This window comes from Dromaius novaehollandiae, chromosome 1 (genome assembly GCF_036370855.1).
Source record: "Dromaius novaehollandiae isolate bDroNov1 chromosome 1, bDroNov1.hap1, whole genome shotgun sequence".
Taxonomy (NCBI): domain Eukaryota; kingdom Metazoa; phylum Chordata; class Aves; order Casuariiformes; family Dromaiidae; genus Dromaius; species Dromaius novaehollandiae.
In genome coordinates, this window is record NC_088098.1 from 139601081 (window position 1) to 139626904 (window position 25824).

At 41.0% G+C, this 25824-nt stretch overlaps 1 protein-coding gene across 6 annotated transcripts in view; it reads right to left on the reverse strand.

Annotated features, from left to right (window-relative positions):
* Positions 1-20251, reverse strand: part of WWC3 (WWC family member 3) — a 106135-nt gene extending 85884 nt beyond the window's left edge. For 4 of the 6 annotated variants that reach the window (XM_026117051.2, XM_026117044.2, XM_064500454.1 and 1 more), the window contains exon 1: positions 14666-14721. In XM_026117051.2, coding sequence (XP_025972836.2) covers positions 14666-14706 — 41 coding nt within the window. In that variant the 5' untranslated portion in view covers positions 14707-14721. Of the gene's footprint in view, positions 1-14665; positions 14722-19624 lie in introns of those variants that run through there. The other 2 variants (XM_064500470.1, XM_064500459.1) reach the window with 2 other exon arrangements.
* Positions 20252-25824: the final 5573 nt, after the last annotated feature.

Sequence of the window (25824 nt, forward strand, 5' to 3'; positions counted from 1 at the left end):
ATGACTAGTACTTATCCCAAACAAAATCACTCCAGGCTAAGCTGCTGAACACTCCACCCCTATGCACTGTGATGAACATCTACTACTCCCCACCATGAACCTAATAAAAAGAAAACTTTAACACTAGCTACTCAGCTAAAGAAATAGCATACACATCAGATAAAGCAGATTTCCAGAAAATGCAAAACATCTAAATGTATCGTATCCTTGGCAAGCAGAATTATAACATAAATTTCATAAAATCAATAAATTCTAACTTTTTTAATGTTCCGTAAAAAAAATTAAGCCTATTACCTTCAATAGCAAGGTAGGAATAGATAAACAACACAAAACTCTATCCTCAAATTAAGCTTGCTCCTTGCCAGCTCTCTTCCTGGCATATATAGCAAAGCTTTACTTCAAATCTCTAGGTAAAATAATCCAAGATACAGGTGACCAAAGTCTTCTGCCTTTGGAAGTGACGGGAAGTGTCTGAGTATCACTGTTTTTAAGAAGCTCTTTACTATGGAAGAGCATGAACAGTTGCCATCAAAACCAAAAAGAAGAGATGAATCTTTACATTATTCTCATTTTATTTCTGTTCAAACCACTCCATCATTCATTTATAATCAGAGTATCATTGTGAGGTTAAGCAGAACCATAAATAGTATCCACATTGAACACCAGACACAAGGAATTTAAGAGTAACATTACACAAAAAGTCTGCGACAGTGCAGAGAACCGAACCCAAATCTCCCAAATCTGTGCCACTGGACCATGCCTCTCCAGCATAAAAGGGAAGATGATTAAAATAGGCAAACAAAATTTTAGCGCTGGTATTTCACAACAGCTACAAGAGGAGGTCACAAAAAGCCCTGCAGTAACAGAGCTGGGAGATAGGACAGTGTGTCTAAAGCAGGATTTTGGAAGACTGGGATGAGAAACTTAAAGGTACTTTCAAAATACTTGATAAAAAACACAGAACAGAGTAACTTTAGTCAAGATTTGACTTCTTTTTCAAAGTGGCTATCGTGATTGGATTGTCAGTATTAGAAACCTTCCTAAAGTCTTGCTTTTATTTCAAAGATCTTTGCTTGATATCAGTTTATGATATACAGAATGCTATCACACCACAAACCAACAGCTAAGAAAGTTATAAATCCAGTTAACTAACATTTGTGATACACGCTATGACAACAGACATTGTATGCATACTTCATAAATACAGCCCTACAGGGAGCAACCAGCATCTCTACCTTGCACAGAAGAAAGTCAAGCTAACATGGATTTCTAAGTCATACTTCGGTAAAGGTACTGTAAATTCCCATAGTAAATTAATTACTACACACTATGCTATACACACACACTTCCAGAATTTGTCTTTGCGGGATTTTTCAGGCAGACCCAAACCAGCTCTGCCTTGGCTCCGGTGTGCAGAGCTCCCAGCGGCTGCTATGTGGCACTGTGCTGGTCTACTGTAGCCATCCCTAAGCAGGGCTTGTTAGCTCAGGTTCGGTGATGAATTAACCACAGCCGCCTGGCTCCCAACCAGCTCTAAGCAGGAGCCAGATTTGCAACACAGTATTTAGACACAATGGAGAGTGTCTCAAAATGAAATTGCTTACTCACCTTATTCACCTCACTTACTTCATCTAGTGGAATAAACTACTCACCCATATTGCTACACAAAGCACGTTCACATGGAATATGTAGGGCACTGCTTATTCACACCCGGGTTCATTGAACTCCAGCTTTTCCACGCAGAAAAATCTTTGTGCAGAGACGGATGAAAACAAAGTGAGCAACCTCTGCTGATGGCAAAGGGCTCTTTCTGAGCCTACTACACTCAACAGTATTTCAGACAATCTCTGATCCTTACAGACAAAAACTGACTGCTTGTAGCTCCAGAAGATTCATTAACAGCAGGTATCTTACTGATAAATCCTCTATAGGACTCTAATCAAGGTTGCACTGCCTGTTCACACTAAGAGAAATCCAACCTAAAATCAAGGCAGCATTACTACAGATAACACGGCATAACAGTTATACTGAAAATTTAAATTTCTCTCATGTTTTACTTCACTTTTTTGATGATAATGCATCCAAGTGCACACACACCCCACAGAATAGTTATCATCAGAGTATGTTTGATAAAATCTAGCATGTTATAATCTCAAAATGCACTTCTATTACTTTTTAGTGTTTTTTTTAAACAAGCATATGGTAAAAACATCCCTTGGTTTTAGGAATTAGCTTCTGTTACAATAAAGTGGTTACTGAAAGCTAGCAAATGATAGAAGCATAAAAAAAAAAAAAAAACCAACAAGGCCTTGTACTCTGGTCTCCTATAAAAATGAGGCTATGCCATTACCACTCTGTTAAGCTTTTATTCCGTTGATCAGTTTCAAGTTTTACAGAGACCCCCTAGATACTTCAAATTCCTATGAAGTTTTGTGAAAATAGGAGGCCTAGCTGAAGAGAGAAGAAGTGAGAAACCCAAGTTTACACCTTGGTATCAGAAAATCCACTGAGGAGCAAATAGGTGCAATACCCTAACTGCAAGTAAAAAGCACCCACCAGACCTTGCACCTTCCCAGACACTGAAGTCAATCAACTATAGGACACAGACCTACAGGAAACCAGGCTTCATTAGTTCCGATACTCACGGAAATACCTGATTTATATAAACGGTAACATTTTCCACGTAACATCTACTGCAAGCTTCTTTAGCACATCAGCTTCGGTATCCTGCAAGGCATCTCCCTGCCTTGCCCTAGACATTCACGTGCAAGCTGCCCAAATATTTTCCCTTCCCAATGTTATTTTCTTTAAAAATACATTAAATATTTCCTTTAAAAATCCACAGCTAGTCCTATTTATGTGACTATTTGCTGGGTGGAACAAAGTTAGATGCTAAGCTGGAAATACCATAACAGCTGAGTATTTTAACTGGCAACACCCTTGTAATGACACGCCTGTGTATCATATCAGCTACAGACTCCACAACCTTATAAACCTGACATCTCCCAGCTTGAAAAATTAATTTACTTAGAATGTTTATCAAAATTTTACATATATGTTTTCACAGATGTTCTTATATTAAAAATACCTAGGTGTATGGTATAAAGCATATATTCATGAGTTTGACATTCATCAGTGATGATCCCAGTCAAATTAGGCAGGTCTATATCCCATCTCTCTAAAATTAGCTAAAACTTTTGTGCCACGCCATGACATAAGTTATTTTATAATAATTTTCCAGTAAAATAAACATCTGAAGTGTGGTTCATGTCATTTTAAACACTGAAATTTTATGTCTTCCCAGATAAGATCAATAGCCTTGTTACCTGTACTGTTCCACCAATACAGGTGTGCATTATTTACATATAGTAGTTCTGTTATACTGGGTGCATGTCCTAAAGAAATATAAATTGTATAATAAGGATGCTGCAATGCCTTGTGCATCTAGTATCGCTGGGTTTGGGAGATTTTTACTCCAAATTTAAAAGCAAACATATGACGATACATACGAAGACTGCACTACGTTTTCTTTAAGACAGGCACCAGATGCACTGAGAAAAAAAAAAAAAAAAAAACAGATTTGTTTCTACTCTAAGCATTTCCTGACAGTTTGTCGCCACATTTTACAGCTTGCACTTCACTGAAATTTGTTTTCTTGCATTTGATAAATCGAACAACAGGGGGAGACTGGTGATCTTAGGTACCCCTGGATTCAGTAACACACTAGATATCTAAGTCTCAATTAAAAATATTTCTCCTGATTAAAAGTGACCCACCCTTGAGAATCAAAGAGAGAGGAATTTGGAGACATGCCAGTTCATACAATAACTGTGTTTATTTGTCTTAATAAATATTTAAGAAACACGACTTGTGGTATTTGATATAACTGAGCCCGTAGTTAAAAGGCCCCTCCATGACATAAGCAAAGAACAGTCTATCCTCTTTATTTGTCCTCCTTCTCCTCAACATTCAAGGCTAATCTAGTTTTAGGTCAGGAAAAAGACTGTGGTCTATCATTTTAAACAAACCATTGTAGTAAAACGTGAACAGGAAATTCCTAACTACACTGTTCAAAGAACAATGATTAAAAAAACAACACTAACTTACCAAGTACATGGAACCTGCAAACTATCACAGGATAGCTGGCAGGGGCGAGGGGGGGCGGATCAAAAACGGGTGCCTAGAAATACCTCACTCGGTTTTTCCCATCCCCTCCTCGACCCCCAGGTCCCCACCCCACTCTCCCCACTGGGGCAAGACGACTTCTAGGCTTTGCCGCAGGAAAAACGTTCGTATCTGAAGGGGGAAGACAGCAGTATATGCAGCTCTGTCTGATACCTTGGAAATATCCGGCCTGCGGGAGTTAGTGCAGGCATGCCATTCATTCCACAACATATAAATGCCCTCTTTAGAGCCTCATCTAAGCAGCAGTTTCATTTGGATTTTGAGGCACAGGTCTGCCTTGTTTTTCAATAAGCAGCAAGCTATTTTTACCCTGAAAAACGTTTTAAAAGCATGCCGGCTAGCATGCAGAGAGTATATAAAATGGGGAAAACGTGGATTTAAGGAGTATCTCCTGTATTAGCATTTTATTCATAACACCCGTTCCCTCTCCTCAAAACAAACAAGCAAGCAAAAACTGCCTAATGCATTTTAAATTATGCCAAGTATAGTATCTTACAATCTTCAGAAATTCTTTAAACAAAGTGTTCTGACAACTATTTTGAATTTATTCTCACACAGATTTGGATATTTGACTGTTTTTATTAATGGGGAGAAAGGAAAGGATATATTCCTAATATGAGACACAAATCACAGTAATAGGGAGCTATTTTACTTTAAATTTAATGTACTAACATAAAAGAAAAATCAGGGAATGAGCTGGGTCTTATCTCAGCCTATTAATTTCCATAACATCTCCAGAATACACACTTTTTTCTTCCACAGTAAACATAATCTAAAGATACCTGGATATGGGTAATCGTATCAAAATCTTCAGCCACTTTGAAAAATAAGTGACAGAGCACATACCTACAAGGTCAAAGCTATGAAACTAAACACATGATCTCTACAGACTTGCAGCTTGAAAAACACCACTCATGGACTGGATGAGAGGGAAAAGGTTTCCATGAGCAGGACCCCACAGTCTTGGGGTATTTCTAACAGAGCAAAAGCTTTGGATATGGAGTAATTTCTTTTTTAAGAGAGAGGGGAAAAAAAGTTCAATAGCTTCTAAATGTAAAGAAAAAGCAACTTACGGTTGTGATTAAGGTCAAGAATATACATGATTTTCTTTATCAACTAACTTCAGAAAGAATAAATACCTGAAGAGCAATATGGGAAAATGGTCATATGTGCAAAACTTCAGAAACCCAGATGTTCACACAGTGTACATAATTACATAAAGGAAACGTTCCAGAAATTTATTATAGTAAATTTTAAAGATAGAATGATGCAGCTGTATTTTAAAAAAAGAACCAACAAAACTTCCTAAAAATTCTGAACATATGTGTAAAGAGTTAGAAAAAACAACAATAGCAACAAAATCAACATCCTCTTTTAGATAATATTTTCAAATTAATCAAGTAATGGCCAAAAAGCTTTATGCAGGTCAGGAATTGGCAAAGAGATAAAGTCTTTAAGTCAAGGATCCACACTGAGACCAGGTCAATAGAAATGAAAATGTACTATTACTTTCAAGTTGTTCGGTAGATATTGTGAAAGAGAATGGAGGATTCAGCTCACTCCTAGTAGGCAGATGTCCAGGCAACAAAATCACTGTTACCAAACAGAAGCTGTGGAACAGGTACAGACAGATCTACAAGATTACTCCCAGAAGTAATTTACTTAACATGATGTTACAGCATACTGTGGTACAGTAAAGTTCATTTTCTACCTGTAACAAGTTCTATAAATGGTTCACATTTCAGTGGAAGAGAGAACATTTACAAAATGGAACACTGTTTTACATACTTACAGAAGCTTCATCAAATCTGTCATATTTGCAGAATATTGTGACAAATTTTATGAACGTATATTAAAAAAAAAATCTTCATCCACATGAACCATCCAGTGTTTTGCCTTTTATTAAGGCATAGAAAGATATCCTATAACCTGGCGTAGCATGGAAACAGGTTTACATCCAAGCCCAGATGAAATACTGTTTTTTTTTTCTTAAATGCACATGGATCACATCCTAAGATGCTTCTGAATCCGTAAGAATAGATTCAGTCAAAAGATTTAGGGGGTCCCAAGTGCTGTTGTAAGCCAATGACAGAAAACGCTATTTAGCAATTTTTTGTTTAAATTGATCACGGCTCAACAAATCTTCCACAGGTCATTTCCCACAAATATTTCTCAACTACAACTTTCAGTTCTTTAAAGTGAGAATAATGCAGCTACAATAAATGTTGTATATGTTATGCATTGCCCAAAATTTCAGATGATTAAATGACATCACACAAAACATTCACATACTCCTTCCTGCATATTTGTGTTTGGATACGTGTTCGTGGACTAGAAAGACCTTTTGTTCTCAAAACCTTTTATTATGTTTAACTGAATAAATTACATCTCCAAAACTTCATATAAAGACATATATACAAACCAATACTGCAAACCAATAAAAAAGACAAGTAAGAATTTTCAAGGCAGCTTATTTTACAATGGGAAAATAATTTCTGCAACTGGAAATACTGTATTTTTGTAGTACCACCAATCAATCAGAATGCAAGAGTCAGGCTAATTATAAACATCTTGGCGTTTTACTCCAAAAATAGTCAAATAGACTTTTTAAGCAAAAATTAAAGGTTTTCACTTTTTTTTTAATTGGAACTACTTCCTTTTCCAGGAAAGGGAACTTTACCATTTTAACAATCCTCAAGACAAATATGCACAGTTCAGCAATTAATTTTTTGCCCCTAATGTTATCTTCTTCCAGAATGGAAGGCACTTAACTAACAGTCCAAGAATGGTAAACATGCTCCACACTCCAGTTCAATACAAATTGCCTTAACTGAAACCAACCATTTCTAAAGATCAAAGAAAATGCATTATATGGCATTATCAGAAATCAAGAAGTTCAGCTGAACCAGTGCAAGGGTGCCAAAGCACACAGAACTACTAAATACAAACAATGAAAAAAAAATAAAAAAGGATCAGGACAAGCAGTAGAATCTTTTGTTCCTTGCTTCCGTGTATGTTTCCTTTGACCAATGCAGAATTAAGCAAAAGTATTAAGAAACCTGGTATTTCTCAGACTCCAGTATGTACTTTGTAGATACTTCTGATTAACACAGGTGACTGAAGGGTCACTTCTTGCTGTAAGCAAGTATATTAAAAATACTGTACCATGAGTGCACAAAATTGCAGTTGTCAAGGGTTTAGAAATGAGTGAAATCAGAAAGAAGTTTTCACAACAGTTCTTCCTCTTGATGACAAGGGCTTTACTCCTGCAGGGTCCCTAGAGCCAACATAAATTTATGGTTAATCAGGTTAGGTTCAAAATACAGCTGAGTCAGGCATACCTGAACATTCCTAATTTTTTTTTTTTTGCTTCCCTTTTGGGGAAAATCATTTTTGAATACTTCTTTGAAACACGACAGTTTAGCCAAAATGAAGTTTTTTGCCACATATACAAGATAGAAGCAAAAAAATTAAACTACAATTAAAAAGTTGGTTGCAATGACTTATCAAATCACTTTGAAAAGAAGAATTTACTGTGTGAAATATTATTGAAAGTAGAACAGTAAGCTCACACATTTAGGTGTATTTGGGAAAGGATTATATTTGATCACGCAGAGAAATCTCAAGACACGTGAAAATTAAACCATCATTTCAAAGGACAGCACTTATAACCATCTGTTCTGCAAGCTGGTACTACTAAACATTTTTCTAAATAGATAATTCTAAGATTTAATTGGCCCAGTTGAGCAGTTACATTAAACATAGAGTGTAATTCAAATGCCCATGCAGAAACTTGAGCACATGGTGCCTAATTATCACAAATCAGTACACCCATAGCTACGAGAGCACCTCTAACTTTTTCTTGAATGAACTATGAGCTAGTGGAAAAATAAAGATAAGACAACTCAAACCAACACAAAGTAGCACATGCATGTTTTTTAATGTCATCACTTAGTACAACACATACAGTTGAAAATGTGCATCCATTCCTGTATCTGCTCAGGACAGGCAACAAAGTCAGTAACTTTGTTGTTGACGATGTTTGCACATAGAGGGTGTGGGTTTTTTTGTGCCAAGTCTTCCTCTTCCATTTTTCATTCAAGATTTCAATTTTACTACTTCTTATAGTAGGCTTACTATATTCCTATCATATATAATTTTAACATTTCAAATGTATTAAAGTTTGATATGTTTTGTGTACTATACTATTCAAAGAATCAAGAGACCATTTTTGATTAGCATTTATATGAACGATTGTAATGTTTCCAGAATAATTCGCTGCTATAATTACAAAAAATGTCTTTCTGCATCTCATGAAGAAAATTATTTGTGACAGTCAAGAAACACTTCACAGATTACATGTCGAATTACATCAATTTAAAAAAAAAAATTCATCCATTTAGAAAAATAAAGAAGAAACTTAATGTGCTTCCTTGGAAACAACAGAATTACTTCAGGTCACAGCATACACTCTAAAGGAAATCACAACTATTTAGACCGCACTCCTGCGATTTACTTATGCGAGCTTAATTTTTACTCAAAAAAAACATACATTCTTTAACAGATAGAAGTATGACAAATTATCTACTGGTAAAGTCTTTACACAGATTTCTAGTATTATTCTATAAAGGAGAAGTCAGCTATGCTTTCTCTAGCTCATAGCAGACAACTATCAAGTTAATTATGTGTTTGTTATCAATTATAGTGTTAGAAACTCGTATTTTGGATAGTACTGAAACTATCTATGATCCAACAGCCACGATGTTCCTTAAATTGATTTTTGTTGGGTTTTCTGGTTAATTTATTTTGCAGTTCGAGCTTCAGGTATTTTAACTTATGTGCAGTATCAGATCTTTCATATTGTGAGTCTACTTTTATCCAAAAGAGGTAATTTTGGGGAAGCAGAAGATACACACAAGTGTTTAAACCGTAGTTTCCAAACACACGCAATACTTTCTCCATCTATTCATTACCTCTACATTGCCCAAACAAAATGTTAGCTTACTTTTTATTCTCAAGCTACCTTTTAAGCATGCATGGAATTACTGTTCAAGTCGAGTAACTTTACACTGTATCCTCCTTTGAGATGCGTGCCACAATTTGTTGATGCTATACAACTAGATAATTTTGCAGTATTTCGACAGTCTTCCTAAACACAGATAAGCCACGCTTTTTAAGAAGGCATTGTTCATTAAGGTTCAAAAAAAAGTCTTATTTTTAGCTCCTGTTTAAATTACAATCCAAAATTAAATAAATCAAATTTGGAATATTACGCATTTTCATCTCTGATTTCAAAAAATTCACATTTTGCCATAAAGAATCATAATCACTGTGTGTGCAAAAGAGAGAGCAAGCTTCAGCCTAAGTACAATATAAATCAAAATAGTTTCAACAAGATTCTCCATAGATATTTCATCTTGAAAATAACTCTTTCAGAAAGCTATGAAAGATGGCCTTTGATTCTCCGTTGCCGGTTCAAGGGTGTTGATATCACTGTACTTTATTTTTGTCCCATTGCCAATTAAACATACTGAAATAGAAAAGTCTTTAAAAACAAAAACAGCAAAAACAGTAACTTCAGTTTTTCAGATTCGCTAATTCCGCCCTCGATGGCAATCAGCACCCTTAGCCAAGAAAGCGAACAGTACAGCACAGAGTCTGCTCAACCCTGCAAACCACAGTGCTCGCACCAAACTCATCACTGGATAGAAGGGCCTTCCTGCACTAGCAAAATGCCCACCGACAGGACAGAGAAAAGGTTCAGAGAGAGAGCGACAGAAATTGAGAAATACTCCAACTTATTTGTTCATGCAACATACACCCTGGAGGAAGCCGCTGACTCAAACGATTCAGCGGGCCATTAAAAGTGACAGATCACCGTTTTTGGCATCTACTCTCCATGCTTTCAGCACATCCTAACTGCAGGAAGTGCAAATTAAGTTTCCTACCTGAAACAGAATCAGGAAACAGTGCAGACCCTTTCAGTGCAACAGCACAAAACCGAAAGCCCCACTGCCTTGCCTTCAAAGGCCAGCTGAGAATTGAGAGCTATCACTCCACCACACAGGCCCAGGACTTGCAGCCCAGGACTTGCAGCAGGGCAAAAATATGACGTCAAGAGTCCTGGCTCCTCTCTCTAAGCAGAGAGCCAAAACTCTTGTTCTTCATGTAATTCAAGCAATACACCCTCTTCCTCTCCAACTTGGCAAGTCCAACCTTGTTCCCTTAAAAAATTCCCCAATTCAAATGTCACTTTTTTTTTTTGACCAGTTTCAGCTCAAAACACTGCTAACAAATCCACCTTCCAAGCCTCTTCAATAGCTGCTTTGTTGTTTTTACCTCTAGGTGCCTTTTCGCACTCCAGCTTCCCCAAGTTACACCCTGAGCTTTTACACCAAATTGAGATCCTCCTCGGAGGTACTTCACTGTTAATATCATCCGCCGATATCTGCCTGACCTGACATCCAGTCCTCTCGCCCACCTCCTTCAGGCTCTGGCAGTAAAGGCAACGCTCGCCACGGATTTCACCAATTCTTTCATGAGTCCTTCCAGGCTGCTGCCAAACTCCTTCCCCAAAACAGTGGTGTGGCCCATACCCCAAACCCCTTCTTAAATAGGCACTGCCGTGCTGCTACTCCACTGGAAAACTTATCATGGAACCTATTTAATCCACTTCTGTTACTTCTTACACACCATCTTTACGTTTGAAAAGTGAATCCTCCTTAAACCTTGTTTAGAGACAAGTTATTTTACTACGGGGTTATTTTAAAAACCTGTAGTTCTGACTACTATTCACCAATAGGCTTTACTCGAGAAGGTTTTAAACTGACTCATCAATGTCACTTACGCCGATTCCCTATTGAGTTACGCTTAATTGACATACACCACTTAAAAATCCATCTGCCCTGAGAGTAAGCCAGTTCAGGGTCCTAAACCAGCCGAAAACTACCCTTGCCACCCAGCCCCTCAAAAAACAGAAAAATGAAATAGTGAATATTTTCTTGCCAGTTTGACAGCCTGAATTAGCTTAATGTAAGGTCACCAGCACCACTGCAAGAGAGAGGCAAGAACCTGCAGCTGGAGGGGAGGACACCGCTGCTTTCGGCAGCCGCTAACCATAGATGAGTGTTGCTGTACCGCAAAACGTCGGCAAGTGCACACGCTGATCTGCTACAGGAGACGGAAGTAGGAAAAGTGCCTAGCATATGTTTTCTTTAGCCAGCTTCTTTCAACCAGAAACAAGTTGAAGATTATTTAAAAGCTGTGATACTTGTTGGCTCTACTGGTAAATGTGAAGTGTCACATCTGCAGCAGATAAGATACTCAGGAAGTTCTATTTTTAACCTGCAGACAGAAAAAGTATTAGTTTTACTTTGTTTCACCAAAATATCAACTAAACACTTTTTTCATCTTTATATACAACTTTACAAAGCTTCTCTCAACCATCCAGTAAACAACACTTTGTTTTAAAATAAGACTATATTTAACAGTACTTATGGGTCTTGTTAATAGGACTGTGTCTGCTGTAGACAAATTTCTAATTTTTTTTCTGTTGCTTACAGGTCATTTGTTCGTATATTCGCATAGTGCTGTCACTGTATTTACATTCACTAAAAACACTAAGTTGTTATCTCTCAAACTGAACTTATCATTAGAATCTAAACAGGAATTTATGGAACTTAATACCCAGCCCTGCACTCATGACTTTTTAAATCTTGCATCCTCACATACGCAAACTACAGACCTTGCAAAAGCAGACTCTCCTCCCTCCAAAAGAAACATTAATGCGACTACCTAATTTTCTTTTAAAAATGCTCAGTGCTGCTCAATGACAACAAATAAAACCATGCTGCCTATATTGCCTCAGGTATACAATGAGCTATACATGCAAGAAATAGAAAAGCATCTTCTCCAAACAGTTCTGGGCGCTGACAACACTTGATTTATCAAGGTCTTCTCAGTTTGTAAGATCCAACTTATAGGTGGTCAATAACATGTCACAAAACTTTTCAAGAAAAAGCCCTTATTATATATTTTCATTGTACTGCTGCGACACACTGAAGTCACAAATGCTAATGTAATTTTTTCTAGTAAGCACACAAATATAGTAAGGCAGATGCCAGCATTCACTAAACATTTTCATTTAGAGGTAAAAACTTCATATACACACCAAAAACCCTTCATCTGTAACATTTAAACAAAATCTTCAGAAGCTTAACAATGTTCTTCATTAGTGAGGTTACCTTGGCTCAAATAGTCATTTTGATGTTTAGCATACACAAATCTTGCAGTTTTTGTTGCCTATGCTAGATTTTTTGCATGTGTGTGCGCATGTGCATATGTGCACACGGTGGGAGGGTGTGTATTTTTAACTGGTAAAAACTAATCAGATAAATTAGAATTCACTTTTACTGTACTATGAGGAAAATCTTTCAACTTTAGGAAGAAAGACTGGATGCCTCCCACCTCTACTCTCTGAGACATTACAAAAACTTTACTGAAAACATCTATAACACTCAGTTGACTGGAGGTGCAATGCTCATTTTTAACAAAGTTGAATTACAAGAGCAGATTATCAGAAAATATGAATACTGACTTCATACAGGCATTGCTTTTTTCAAACACAAATCCAGCAAAAAACAGTTTAAAAGATACTTTTTAAAAGTGCCTAAGTCATAAAGCACTGAGATCTAAAAAAAGTGAATAATTTAATATTATGTACCTATGAAGCAGCTTTTTTTTAAAAAAAAAACCAGAGTTTAACACTTAAAAGCACAGACATCAATTAACATTGATTCTAGGGCACTTGTGCCTATGTTTATTTTTAATCATAAGAAATTTTACTGAAGGCACTCACAATATAAGGTATGTGCTTGTTTGAAGAGTGACCAACCAAAAGGAAAAAATATACAAATGCATACCTCTCCTGAAAGGCAAAAATATAGATTTATCCTAGCATATATTTCTGAAACCTTCAAAATAAATGCTGACCTACAGTATGTCTTTGAAAACATTACTAATTTATTTTGAACAAGAATTGAGCACAAATATGTATATACGGATTGATTGGGGAGGCTTAGGACACTACAGCCCTTTCTTAGCACCATATGTTGCAGCATGTATTCCCAGTCACATGCCAGGAGAGCAGTCGCACAGCTGCATAGCTTTCCCATCCACACTGTGGCTGCATCCAGGCTTGATATTTGCACAGAAAATTCAAAACATCTGGATCTCAAGTACTATTTTATATTCAGTGTTTTTAATATAAATTCTATCAAGTCCACTCCATTTACTGCTAACCTGAGGTAATCAAATGATGCAACTGCAGTGACCCAGATGTCTTAAGCGATGGGGATAAATTGGTTTTCCTCCTTGCTGTGTTATGAGAAACAACCAGATAGAGAAGCTCTCTACTTTCTGATGAAAAGATGGCTGAGCTGCCAACCCATATGAGATATATTTAGCTAGATATATGATATATAGCTCAAATGAGATATCATGTAATGGAGGCAGTGAAAATAAATTGTCATAGGCAATGGGACTTCAACCAATAGCTGACTTTACCAGGCAAAAAAAATATACGCTGAATTAGATAATTTCATCTCGAGAGTTAAAGGAAGGGAAAAAAACCTACTCCAACAATTAATTTTTCTTACTATTAAAAGCATATCCTGTTTCTGGCTTCAAATTCTGGCTATCAGATATTATTATAAAAAGCTACTACATCAAAGAGCTGTGAAGTCTCAGGTATCATCTCTTTTTATGAACAGTAACCAAGCACTTCTTAAACACCTCTTTAAACAAGTGAATAAATTCAGCTCTTTCTCTCACTGAAAAGCATATTTTCCAGATCCATACTCACTTGGATTTTTTTAAAACTATCTCCATCTCTTGTGAGCTTAGCACTGAAAGCCTAGAGAGCTAATTTATAAAATCACAGTCAAATTAATCTCAGTAGTTCTGCTTCCCTTTATGCAAATTATCACTTCCAAAAATACTTTTCTGCATCCTATAGGTTACATGCTTTACATTAACAGTTTGCACTGTACAGTCAAATAATGCATGTGATTTAAATCTATCCTGTCACCATAATGTTTTCACAGTGATATACTGAAATAATGAACAACAATTATTTTACTGTCTTCCACATCACTCATTAAATTATCAAACAGCGTTAGTTCAAAACAAAATTGAAAAACATGTGACAATTAAAATACAACAAAAAGCAAGTGGGTAAGAAAAGTCTGAAAACACAGAAGAATTTGAAGCAAAATTTTGAAAATGGCAGTGGTACTAAATATTTTGTCTTCATACTTCTGATGCTTTGGAATAGAAGTATTTGAATTGTAACGCTGGATGACACTCATTGTGACTAGCTCTGAAAAACCTTGATTTAAAGGACTCTTCTGATCTACAGTACTCAGCAACCCAAAAGCAAACAGACAGACAAAATCCAATGCTCTAGGAGGTATTCTCTCACCTTACCAATGAAGCCACTGCCTCTCTAACAGTATCCCACATCGGTACTCCAGAAGATCCTCTGACTCCCTGGAGAGAGGCACACCTTCCAATTTTGGCAAAAACTTTTGTAGCAATTCTAATCTCTTTCACTCCGCAGCACTGATCAGTCCTCAGACTTGCTCCTCTCCATGTACCAAATAAGGCAAGAAAGCATATGAAAAAGTCGTTCATCACTAAAAACGCTCTCTTAACACAGGGAAGAAGTAGTTAAGCAACTTAAATGTGGAATTTTCTAGCTCTGAAAATTTGACATGAACATTCCTTTGATTTAGGCTTTTTATTTGCAATCTCCCTTTTATTTGTAAAAATCACATCGGGGAAAGAGAAATCGCACCACGCGGCATCACACGGACTCGTGGACTAGAACACTTAGCTTTGCCACTCGCCCTAACACTGCAAAGGATGGTAGTAATAGACTGTCTCTGTCCTGGTTCACATAAAGAGGCAAACGGGGGTTCACATACATTCAGCTGAAAGCAAATAAATGGTGAGAATGAGGAACCCTGAAACGGTCCAGAAAAAACAACAGCACTTCTGGGCCTTTCATTTATTGAGTACTTCTACTCTGCACCCCTTTAACACATGCCTGCCCCATGTCCTCCTCAAGCCAACTCCTTGTATAACACCCATTAGCCTAGCCTACTTATTTCCAGTCTCCATAATTCAGATTTCTCATCACAGCCTCCTTGTCCAGCACATCTTCCATTGCCTGACCCCCACCCCCCATTTCATACCTAGTTCTTATCCTCATACTTCACCATCCTTTTAATTTTTCTTCTTCGCTCAGCCTTTGCATACTGCCCCGTATGCATATTTTCTGGCTACTGACTCCCAAAATTCCTCATCCAAACTCAGTGCTCCTTCTTTTCCCTCTGGGTTCCCTGCAGGGCCAAGGAACAACAGACACCCTCACACCCTGAACCCTCACCACACCGGTTTCTTCTTACCTGTTTCTCCCCGTCCTACTGGTTTTCAGTCCAGTTCCCCTACTTTTTGCTTCCCAGGCTTCAGGTGCCATCACCCTCCTTCTCCCTACTTTCCCCCTCAAACCCAGATTGCTTTGCTTTCCATAACCTACCAAAATTTCCCTCTCTGTGTCAAATGCCAACGCCAACTCCATTTGTTCCCATACTCCTTGTTCCAACCTACCTCTCCTACACGGCCAGGGTTTTTCTTCCTGCGCTCAAATTAAGCAGCTTTTAGGTCTCAGAATTAAGAGGTCACTGAGGACGCAGCACAGAAAAGCTCCCTGATTTCAGTTACCACACCAGCAGTTCATGTTCTGCAAATGCAGCTGCTCAAATCCAAGTCTTTACTCAACCCATACTGATTTTTCAAAAGCTCCCAAATTGGCCAAAATGGATGATTTCTTCATGCAACAACACTGTTATACCTTAAGAAGTTTAAAATCCCCACTCCAAAACAAGCTGGTTTAAACCTCCTCCAAACAAAAAAAAAAGACAGCTCATACTAAGAAGCTGAAGGAAACAATTTATCTCCTGTAGTTTTGTTCGGAAAAAAAAACAACACTACGTTTTGGCTGAAGTTTCCACATGCAGCAGCTCTAGCACAAAACACCAGCTTGGAAAGCTTTTCCCAAACTTCAACAGTTTCGGCTAAACTCTAATCACTTTGAAACAAGGTCTTGTAACAGAACATGCCAAGAAACAGTTGTAAGCGCTAGTGCCACAAGGATCATCAGTATTAACCACAAATGAAGTCACTCTTTTTTAAGACCATTTACAATCCCTGATTATTGACCAGAATCTCAATATGCAAAGTACTGTGCAAACACAAGATAAAAGGGCAGTTCCCTGCCTTGAAGAGCTTGCAGTCTATTAAGATAAAAGATGACTACAACAGTAAGATGAAAATGTACATAAATGGTTCCATTTTGAGATCTACAAGATCTGCTAGGCAGTTTACAATCTGTTCATTAAATACAGTCTACACAGATCAACACAATGATCTTCATCAACCTAACCAGTGATCTGATACCAAAGATAAGATGCTTCACAGATCTGCTCCTTCCATCACTTTTTTTACTATCCCCTCTTTTCTTTCTTTGTTTATGATCTATTATGGTAACAAAAAAGTGGAATAAGGTATCCAACTGGGTCCTCTATCCCTTTTTACTCTGTATTCTCTTGACTTACCTCCCTTGCCCTCCTCACCCTCTCTTTCCTCAACCCTAAAATCCTTTATACACCATCTCTCTCCTTCCTTAACTTCTCCAGTTCTCTGACTTCTTTTCAGTTTTGGTGAGGAAGAGCTTCCCACCCCCCCACCCCCTTTTTCCTTAATCAGATAACTTCTTGGAATTACATTTACTAACCAGGCTACACTAAAGGCTGAGCAATCTCAAGGGGGAAAGCTGAAAAGAAAAACAAAATACCATGTCCTAGCTACGGGGAAAGAGGAGCCTGTGGGGATGCTTGTGAGACTACTGCCCATAGGAACACCTGGAGGTGCTGCCTCTCGGAGGCCGGATCATTTGAAATACGGCCTGAGGTCCCTACTTGCGCCCAGGTCCTCCTGGACAGAAATGAAGCCACTCCTTGCACCGGGAAATGGGGGGTTGATCTCTCTCACTCTACGCCAAACTCAAAATGCTGAAGTAGATATGACCCAAGTACACTATCCTCTGCTTTTTCAAGCTTCTTTCTCAAAAAATAGCCACAGTACCATTCCCCTGCTGCTCTGACCTTTCTTTCCCAAACTTTAGCAGAACATAACTAACGTGATCGTTTCCTACTTTGCTGCTGCCCACAGGACTCTGAATAGCTGTGATGAAAACTAAAAAGGCTGGTCACCTTCCGCTATGCAGAAAAACACAGACATCTCACTAAAGTAACAACATTGGTCTACTCTAAACCCGAGATTAATTTTGCAACCATAAAAGTAAAACTACCCTCAGCTACTTGAATTCTGTAGAAACTACTGAGACTCCTGAAAACATCATGTCTTTCCTATCTGCCTCAACGTAAATGTTTCAACTGCTGCTACCCTAAATGCCAGTATTAATTCTTGCCTAACTGGAGAAACAGAACTTGGTTTAAACACTGCTGTGAAGAAGTATTTAGACAATTTTTCAAACAATATGCGGCATTTCAAATTATTTCTTCAAAATACCAACTCTTAGCTTTAGCCAGGCTATTTAAATTGAATGGTGCTACATCATACCTGAGTTTAAACACTATAGCTTAACCACTTTCTTTACTGCCTACATACAAAATATTCCAGAAGATGAAACTGTATACCCTCTGAAAGTTAACGGAAAGGAAGACATACAAAGAAGCCACAGACACGTTATCATGTCATCAGTAACCTTTAACACAGATTATTAAAAGCAAGCAAACAGTAAATTGTACGTATATGATGTTGTAGAAAAATACACCCTCTAAAATGCGCTAACAAATATTTAACATATCGGCAGAAAAATAGGTACATGTGTAAGTACATATAAATAATGAGACAAAAGATCTCAATCTCATCAGTAAATATTTAGGCTATTTAAACAGTTATGTATCGTTGTGCAAGATGGCAGGAATTGCTCAAATTACTACAGTCTTTAACCCAGACTGTGCTTAAATGTTTCTGTGGCCTGCTTAACATTCCAGGCATATTTCTGGCAAGGTAGTTCTGGCTGAAGTTCAAACTGTCCTTGTCCAACTTTCACTTACTATAAAAACATTGTTTAATATAGAAAAGTATACACAGAGACATATGTTTCTTATTTTGCAGGCACCTAGAATACTGATACTTGTGTTCAGTAACTCTATGTGGAAATTTTTAGGCAAACCCTTTCAAGTGAGGTTGTATTTACCAGGCAGCACCCGCTAGAGATATTCCACACTTCCACAAGTATTAAACTATAATGCAATCTTTACTGCGTGAAAGCAGTACTATTCGGATACCTAGAACCTGTCAATATTTATTCACCACAATTAAAATGAAAAGATCTAGCTTAATCCTATTATGCACAGCCTGGTCTGAAAGACGTGAAAAAACGCCATCCTGAAACAATGCAGCGGGCAGTAATTCATAGTAGGCCATGTATTTGTCAAATTAACCGAAAGAATTTGCCAGTTTGCTTACCTCTATACAAAGCGTTATCTTTTATGAGGAGGTAATCTACCAAATTATTTCGGTATGCCTCAAGCTGCTGCCAATTAGTTCAGCCTAGCTAATAAATCAATACGGTCAAGCCCTCAATTTACAATGGGGCTGCACCAGCGCTGGAAAAACACCAACCCAAGCTGTGTTTCCAGCTGCAGATGCCCCCGCCCAGGGACAAAACTCGGTACGCACGCCCGCCGCAGAGAGCGGAGACCTAGTTGTGTTTTGGGGGTGCTGCTGGTGGGGTTTTATTATTGCTTTATTAATGTAGCATATTCGCAGCCTCGCCGCCAAGTACACAACAAAAGGCCTCGATGCCGGGAGCAGTCGCACCCCCGTCGGACCTCACGAAAGTGAGTCTGCTGCTGAAGCTGAGCGAAAAGCCAGCAGCGCCCGCAGCACCGGGGGCCGAGGCAAAGCTTTGCGCCCCGCCGGCACCCACCACCCCCGCAACGCCTTCACCCCGAAGCTCCTTACGACGCCGCTGCCCCGGCCGGCGGGTCGCCGCTTTGACAGCGGCAGGCTCCCCGCGGCCCGGCTCCCCGCCAACGGGCAGCGCGGCCCTCGCCCGCCGCGGCGCCGCCTCCGCCGGAAAATGTCGCCGAGCGGCCCGGGGCCGGCCGAGGGTCCCCGCCGCCGCGACGGGCCTCTTCCGCCGGCGCGGCCGCCCGCAGCGCGGCCCGGGGCGGCTCGGCCCGCTCCGCCGGGCCCTGCCGCGCCCCCGCCGTCCCGGCAGCTCCCTCCTGCCCCGCGGGCGCGGCGCAGCGCGGCCCGTCCCGGCGGCGGCCGCGGACCCTACCTGTCGCGGGGGTCGATCCACGAGGTCTGCCGGGTGTTGTGGTCGATGTAGAAGACGCGGCCGTCGAAGTCCCTCGCCTCCTCCCAGCCGGCGGGCAGCGGCAGCTCCGAGCTCTCGCGGCCCCGCTGTCCGCCGGCCGGCGGCCCGCCGCCCTGCGCCGCCGCCTGCTGCCGCCGCCGCCGCCCGCCGCTCAGCCACGGCATGGCCGCCGCGCCGCCGCGCCGCCTCCGCCCAGCCCCGGCCGACACCCGCTCGCCGCCCGCCGCCGCGGCAGCGTCCGTCCCGCCCGGGCCGCGGCCGCCCGCCGCCGCCTCCTCGTTCTCCTCCTCCAGCACTAGCAGGCGGCCCCGCGGGCGGCGGGACGCGGGCGGCTCCGGCGGCGCCGCGCCGGGCTCATCCTCCCCCGCGCCAGCCCCGCTCCGCGCCGGCACCAGCCCCGCCGCGGCTCCTAACCCCGCCCGGGACCTGCCCCGCGCCGCCGCGGCTCCCAGCCCCTGAGCGCGGCCCGCCGGCCCGAGCGCCCCCGCCCCGCCGCTCACCGCCCCGCCGGCTCCCCCCGCTCCCGCCCGGCGCCGGCCCCGGCCATCTTCCCTCCTCCCTGCCCGCCGCCGCCAGGCCCGGCCCCCGCTCCGCTCCGCCCCACCCGCCCGTTCCCACGCCGCGCAGGGCCGGGCCGGGCCGGGGGAAGGGGCTGGGGCGGGAGGGAAGCGCCGCACCGCGGCCCGGCTGCTCCTTCCTCGCGGGCCCGAACCGCGGGACACGTCGGCGGCACGCAGGGGCCTCCCGCCGGCCGGGAAGCGGCCGCGGGGGGGTCCATGCCCGGCCCTGCCCGCCAGCTCCCTGCGGGACCAAAAAGGCCGCGGGGGGTGCCCACCGATGGGTGCGTGCGTAGCGGGCGCGGAGAGTGGCGGGGGAGCTGCGGCCTCCGCCCTGGGTATCTGCGCGGCCCTGCTGCAGGGGCAGACCCACTTCCCGGGGCTGGCGGCGTGAGTCGCGCTCGCTGGGGAGCCGCACAGCCGGGGCAAAGGCCGCGGGGTTTGGGCAGGGGGCCCCTGGCTGGGCACGTTCGTTCCCTGTCCTTGCTCCTTGCATTGTGGGGTTTAGCATCCCTGGTGGGACGCTCCCCTACATGGGGTTTAAAGACCGTATGAGTCCCAATGATCACACTATGAATGCCTGGAAAATGGATGGCGAAAAATTATGCATCTTGCTTGCTTGACATCACGTAGGTTCTCAGCCTCATCCTGTAGAGGAAAAGACAGCTGGGTCTGATTTGAGCTGAGCTCGCTGAAGACCACAGTGTGGAGTTCCAGCTACTATATAGAATTAAATTCGCCCAAACTTGGTTAAGGCAGAGTTAAGCTTGGCCTGTGGTACTCCATGCCTTTCCAGGATGCTGACTTCAGCTAAACCTTTGAAAACCAGGAAATAAAGAGTTAAGGTAATGCAAACTAAGCTTCTGAAAACTAGGAAATGAGTTACAGTATATTCCAAAGCAATCTTAACTCAGCCCCCTGAAATTGGCAATACCTACTAGGGATTATGTTGCAATTCCAATTATGTTCCAATTGCATTCACTGTTTTAGTTACAGCTGTATGAACATTAATTGCTGCAGCATGGTTATAAACGCAGGAAATTAGAGGGGTTTTGCTCCTGACTTCTTAGACCTTTCTCTTTTTTTTTTTTTTTTTTCCATAAAACATTAATTATCAAAGAAGAGGGTATGAGGAAGGCAGTACAGATCATAGAAGAGATCCAGAAGGTTATTTCAGAAGTAGTAAATTGGAGTCTTCTTACCAGGACTGCTGTCAGCAGTGAAGTGAAACAGGAGATTAATATGTGGTTTTAATGATAAAAGCATAGCAGCATTGGAAGCTCTGAGGGCAATGGTGAAACCAATTAAAAATTTAGGAAAGGTGTAAAATTTAGCAAATGTGAGGTTATTCCAGTGCAGTAGATTCAACTTTCAAAAGCAAGACAGCTTACGTTTGAATCGCCTCATCTCAACAGAGGTTTTGTTCCGGCGAAGAGTGGGTGTTAGACTGTCTCATATGATCCTGAGCTCTGCACTGCCTAGGGAAGCAGCGTGCTGCTTCTGTATTATGGATGTTGCTGAGACACATTTCAAGGAGAGCAGAGTTAAGGCACAGTACAAACTTTCTATTTTTCAGTGGTTGCAGTTTCGATTATTTTAAGTATGTGTCCTAGGCTTTCAAAGGTATAATTTAGCTGAGGTAGGCATTCGCAAATGGCACAGGGCTGTATTGACAATATTTTTGGGACATCCAATTTTTTTGCTAAAAAAGATTCGCACGACAGCTCAACTCTCCTGCCGTTGTTTTTAATGTCTTTGCAGCAATTATCTTAGGACAGTGTCTGCAAAGCACAGCGCTGTTCTGTGCCAAGACACCAGACTAGTTCATCATGCCTGGAAGCAGTAAAGCCATGTTGCTGTAATAGTCCAAGACTAATTAGGGTGCATACAACATCTACCTCTATCAAAGTCTAGTTCTCCCTGTCAATCCCTAGAGTCCCAAGAGAGGGTCAAGCTTCAGTAATGAACCAATAGACTGAAGTTTCAAAATCAGTACGGGAATAACCATGGAGGCAGGGATAAGATTTTAAATGGGGGTGGGGAGCTCAACACAGCAGTCAGCAAGAGGAGAAATGACAGGATCAAATGTGGAATGTGTAGTTCAGCTTATAGCCATTTAACAAGATTCTTGTCTTAACTTTGGCAAATTGTTTAAGGTTAGAGCCAGAAAAGGACTTGGCTGGGTTGTGGCTTCTCAGGCAGAATTATGATGCACGTGTTCTGTGTAAAATATGAGCTGTATGTCCAGTATGGCCAGGAACTCATGGATTCCTTATAAATGCATTTAGGATGCATATGCACTTAGGTAAAGGACAGGTCCAAGGTTTTCAGGTACACAGTAGATGCTGCTCCAACTGGCAGGTTGCATCTCCCTAAATCTTGAAGAGATGTGAAAAAAAATCCTTAAGATTCTGCCTAGACAAAGTTTGCAGGCTGAACAAGAGACCAAGTTCTAGGAAACTCAGATTTAAAATTGTCTTAGATTTCAGATTTCATTTTTAGGCTCTCTGTATTTAGAAGAATCATTAGCCTCAGTTAGGAGCTTAAGCTCATGAAAAAAGGTGTTGAAATATGTGATTCCAAGAATTCAGCCAACTGAGCACAGAGCTGCCGACAGTAATCAGTAGGAAACGATATGGCTAGCAGTTGCCTCACAAGAATAGAAACTCCCTCTGTCTGCAACACGCTCATGCCAAGATACCAGGCAGGAACTCTCTCAATTATTTTTAAGGCCAGAATGGTACCCTTCATCGGATGTTACCTCATCCTTTTGCCTGTTCCACAAGAGGAAATGAACAAAGCATTTAGCAGCCAAAGATTATTTTTGAGTAATGTGAAAAGGCAAGACGAGAAGAACCTGACAAAATCACTGTAGTTTTAATAGGAAAGCACTAATTTGCAGTGCATTCTGTGCCATCGTTACCCTACAGTAAAACCCTACCAAGCCTGCTTCCCTGCTCCCTGCTTTTTCTTTTCCTTCCTCTTAAATGTCTTTCATACTTCATTAGAAAGAAAATGGTGGAAAACCTGGTACAACACAGCATCTCTGTATTTTGCGTTGCAGAAACAAACCCCTCTGCCAAACAGAGATGGCCTACGTAGTATCAATCATGCAAGGCTGCCATAGAAGGGCAATGAGATGCTTGTAGTGTGTATTTAGTCTGCACATGTCCCAGTATTTTGTATTTCACGTACTTCATATATAGGTGTATCTATTTACATAAATTTACATCAGTCCGTTGCCTCACTTGTATCTTCCCCATATATTCATTGTATAAGTCTTGATTCCCATGTATTTCACACACTTTCATTCCACACCTATTTTCCTCTACTTCCAAATTTTTCCACCCACAAGCATTGCTCACACATTCACTCATTCCTCAGGCACACCTATTCCCATTAACTCTACAATTACATAACTACCTTTTCTTCTGATATGCTCCCTGCAATCTTCAGTATTTATTCAGTATTCAGTATTCTGTGTACACATCTTCTTCTCCATTATACATATTCTTACACTCATGTCCATAATTGCTATGACAACATTTTCCTGTGGGTAACATATTCCAGCTTTCTACTGTCCACAGGAAAAGCCCTTCGTTCTGCATGAAAATCCAGCTTGGTTTGGCACTTCACTTCAGTCTCACAATTGCTGGAAAATGGCAGCCAGTCGGAATTGTTATTTCATTGTGTATAATAATAACTCCATCCCTCATCTTCTAATTGTGAGCACTTATTTTGAATTTATTTCCCATTTCCCACATCTTCTGACCTGTGTGGGCCCTTTATGCTGCCCTCACATCTACCTATAAATTGTCACTTTTCTGTGATTATAGATGTCTTCTGGACTGGCAGAGCAAAGGCTCCTTCACTGTCATTGTCCTTACAATGGCCAGCTAACATGCTCATCCTGCAAGCCAGAGATGCTACACTTCCCGTATCCAACAAACTGAAAGAATTATAAAAGAATGGGAAATATATTCTCATCAGCTCTGTTCCAAGTCTCTTACACACACACACACACACACACACACACACACGTACCCATACAGACAGAAAGATAGCTTGTAAGGCCTGTCTCTCCAAACCAAATAAATCTACATCCTGTCTATGGCAGCCTATTAGCTGGCTGAATTTCTTAACTGCTGAGACATCCACCTCAAGGGGAAAGCTCTCCTTGGGCTGATGTACAGACATTCGAGCGTCCCCTTGCATGGTCGACACAGGGATGGCTGGCCAGCATTGGCCGCCAGCAGGCTAATACAGTGTCTAAAGTGCCTTCAGAGGGTCGCTGGCCAAAGGAGAGATCTGAGACTTGGTCAACATGGGACATTGGGCCTTCTGTAGGGATAGCAATTGTGATGGCACAGAGGGAAAAATGGATGAGCGGCAATCCTTGTGGAGTACATATGGGCTCAGGGATGGCATGATAGGCAACACAAAGGGATATGGTGTGCAGCGGGAAGCTCGGTCTACAGTCACCTACTTTAGAGGAACTAAAGAGTAACCTCGTTTACTGTCAGCATCCAAGAGCAAGGCTCTGGGGAAAGAGGGTTTGTCAGTGATCGTTCTCTGGCCTAGCTACAGGTGTCAAGGGAGAAGCTAACTAGAAAAGTGAAACTGCTGAGGGCTTTCTGCAGGAAACAGTAGGGAGCTGCATCTATGCCCATGAGAAGGAAGCGAGTCTTTCCCACTGCACACTGAGCAGATCTCATAAGGTATTCTTTCCGAGGCAGGGTATTTCCACATAGGAAATTGATTGAAAATCTCAGGCTAGTGGGAAAAATCCAGAGGACTGTCAAGTCTGAATCTAACATGAAGTCTTACTGAAAGATTTCACAAAAAAGGGTGTTCTATCTGGAGATATTTATATAGGGGAAGAACTAGTCATTCTGCAGCAACAAGTCCATCTAAGGAAAGGAGGCATAGTCCCACAAGTCTTTTGCAGTCACTATTTTTTTTTAACATGTTTCTTTTCTTCATAGTAATTCCAGCTAACTGGAACATGGGAAGTCTATAGTTACAGTCGTTTGGGTCACTAGTCCACATACAGCCAAGGAAATAATAGCAAGCTATTGTCTGGTGCTTCACTTCCTGGTAGGGAAATAACAGAAAAGCCCAAGAGCTTCATTACCATAGTGCATAGTATGCATAGATGATGCATGAGGTAGATGACAAAGATGACTACATCTGGACACATGAAGAGAATATTCCCTATAGTATTTTTAGTTCAAGTGTTGAGGCTGTGGTTAGCCTTTACATGAATGCAAATCAGGTGCTTAGATGCTCAGCGCAATGAAATGTATACACAAGTATTTGTTCTCATGTAATTATGCCCATAAAACATTGAAATATGTATATAATATGCCTCTGTAATGAACATTTGAAATGCCATGGCATGCCAAAATTATTTATGATGTTGTTTTACTACACAATACATAGGTGGGATTATAGAACAAAAAAATTTAAAGAAACTAAATTATGCAAAAACAATAAGATATAATACTCTTCTATGTTCTGTTCCAGTCAATTTTCAAGTTCAAAGCTCATCATAAAGTGCCGTGCATAAATTGTGCAATATTTATACACTTAGATTTCTAAAAT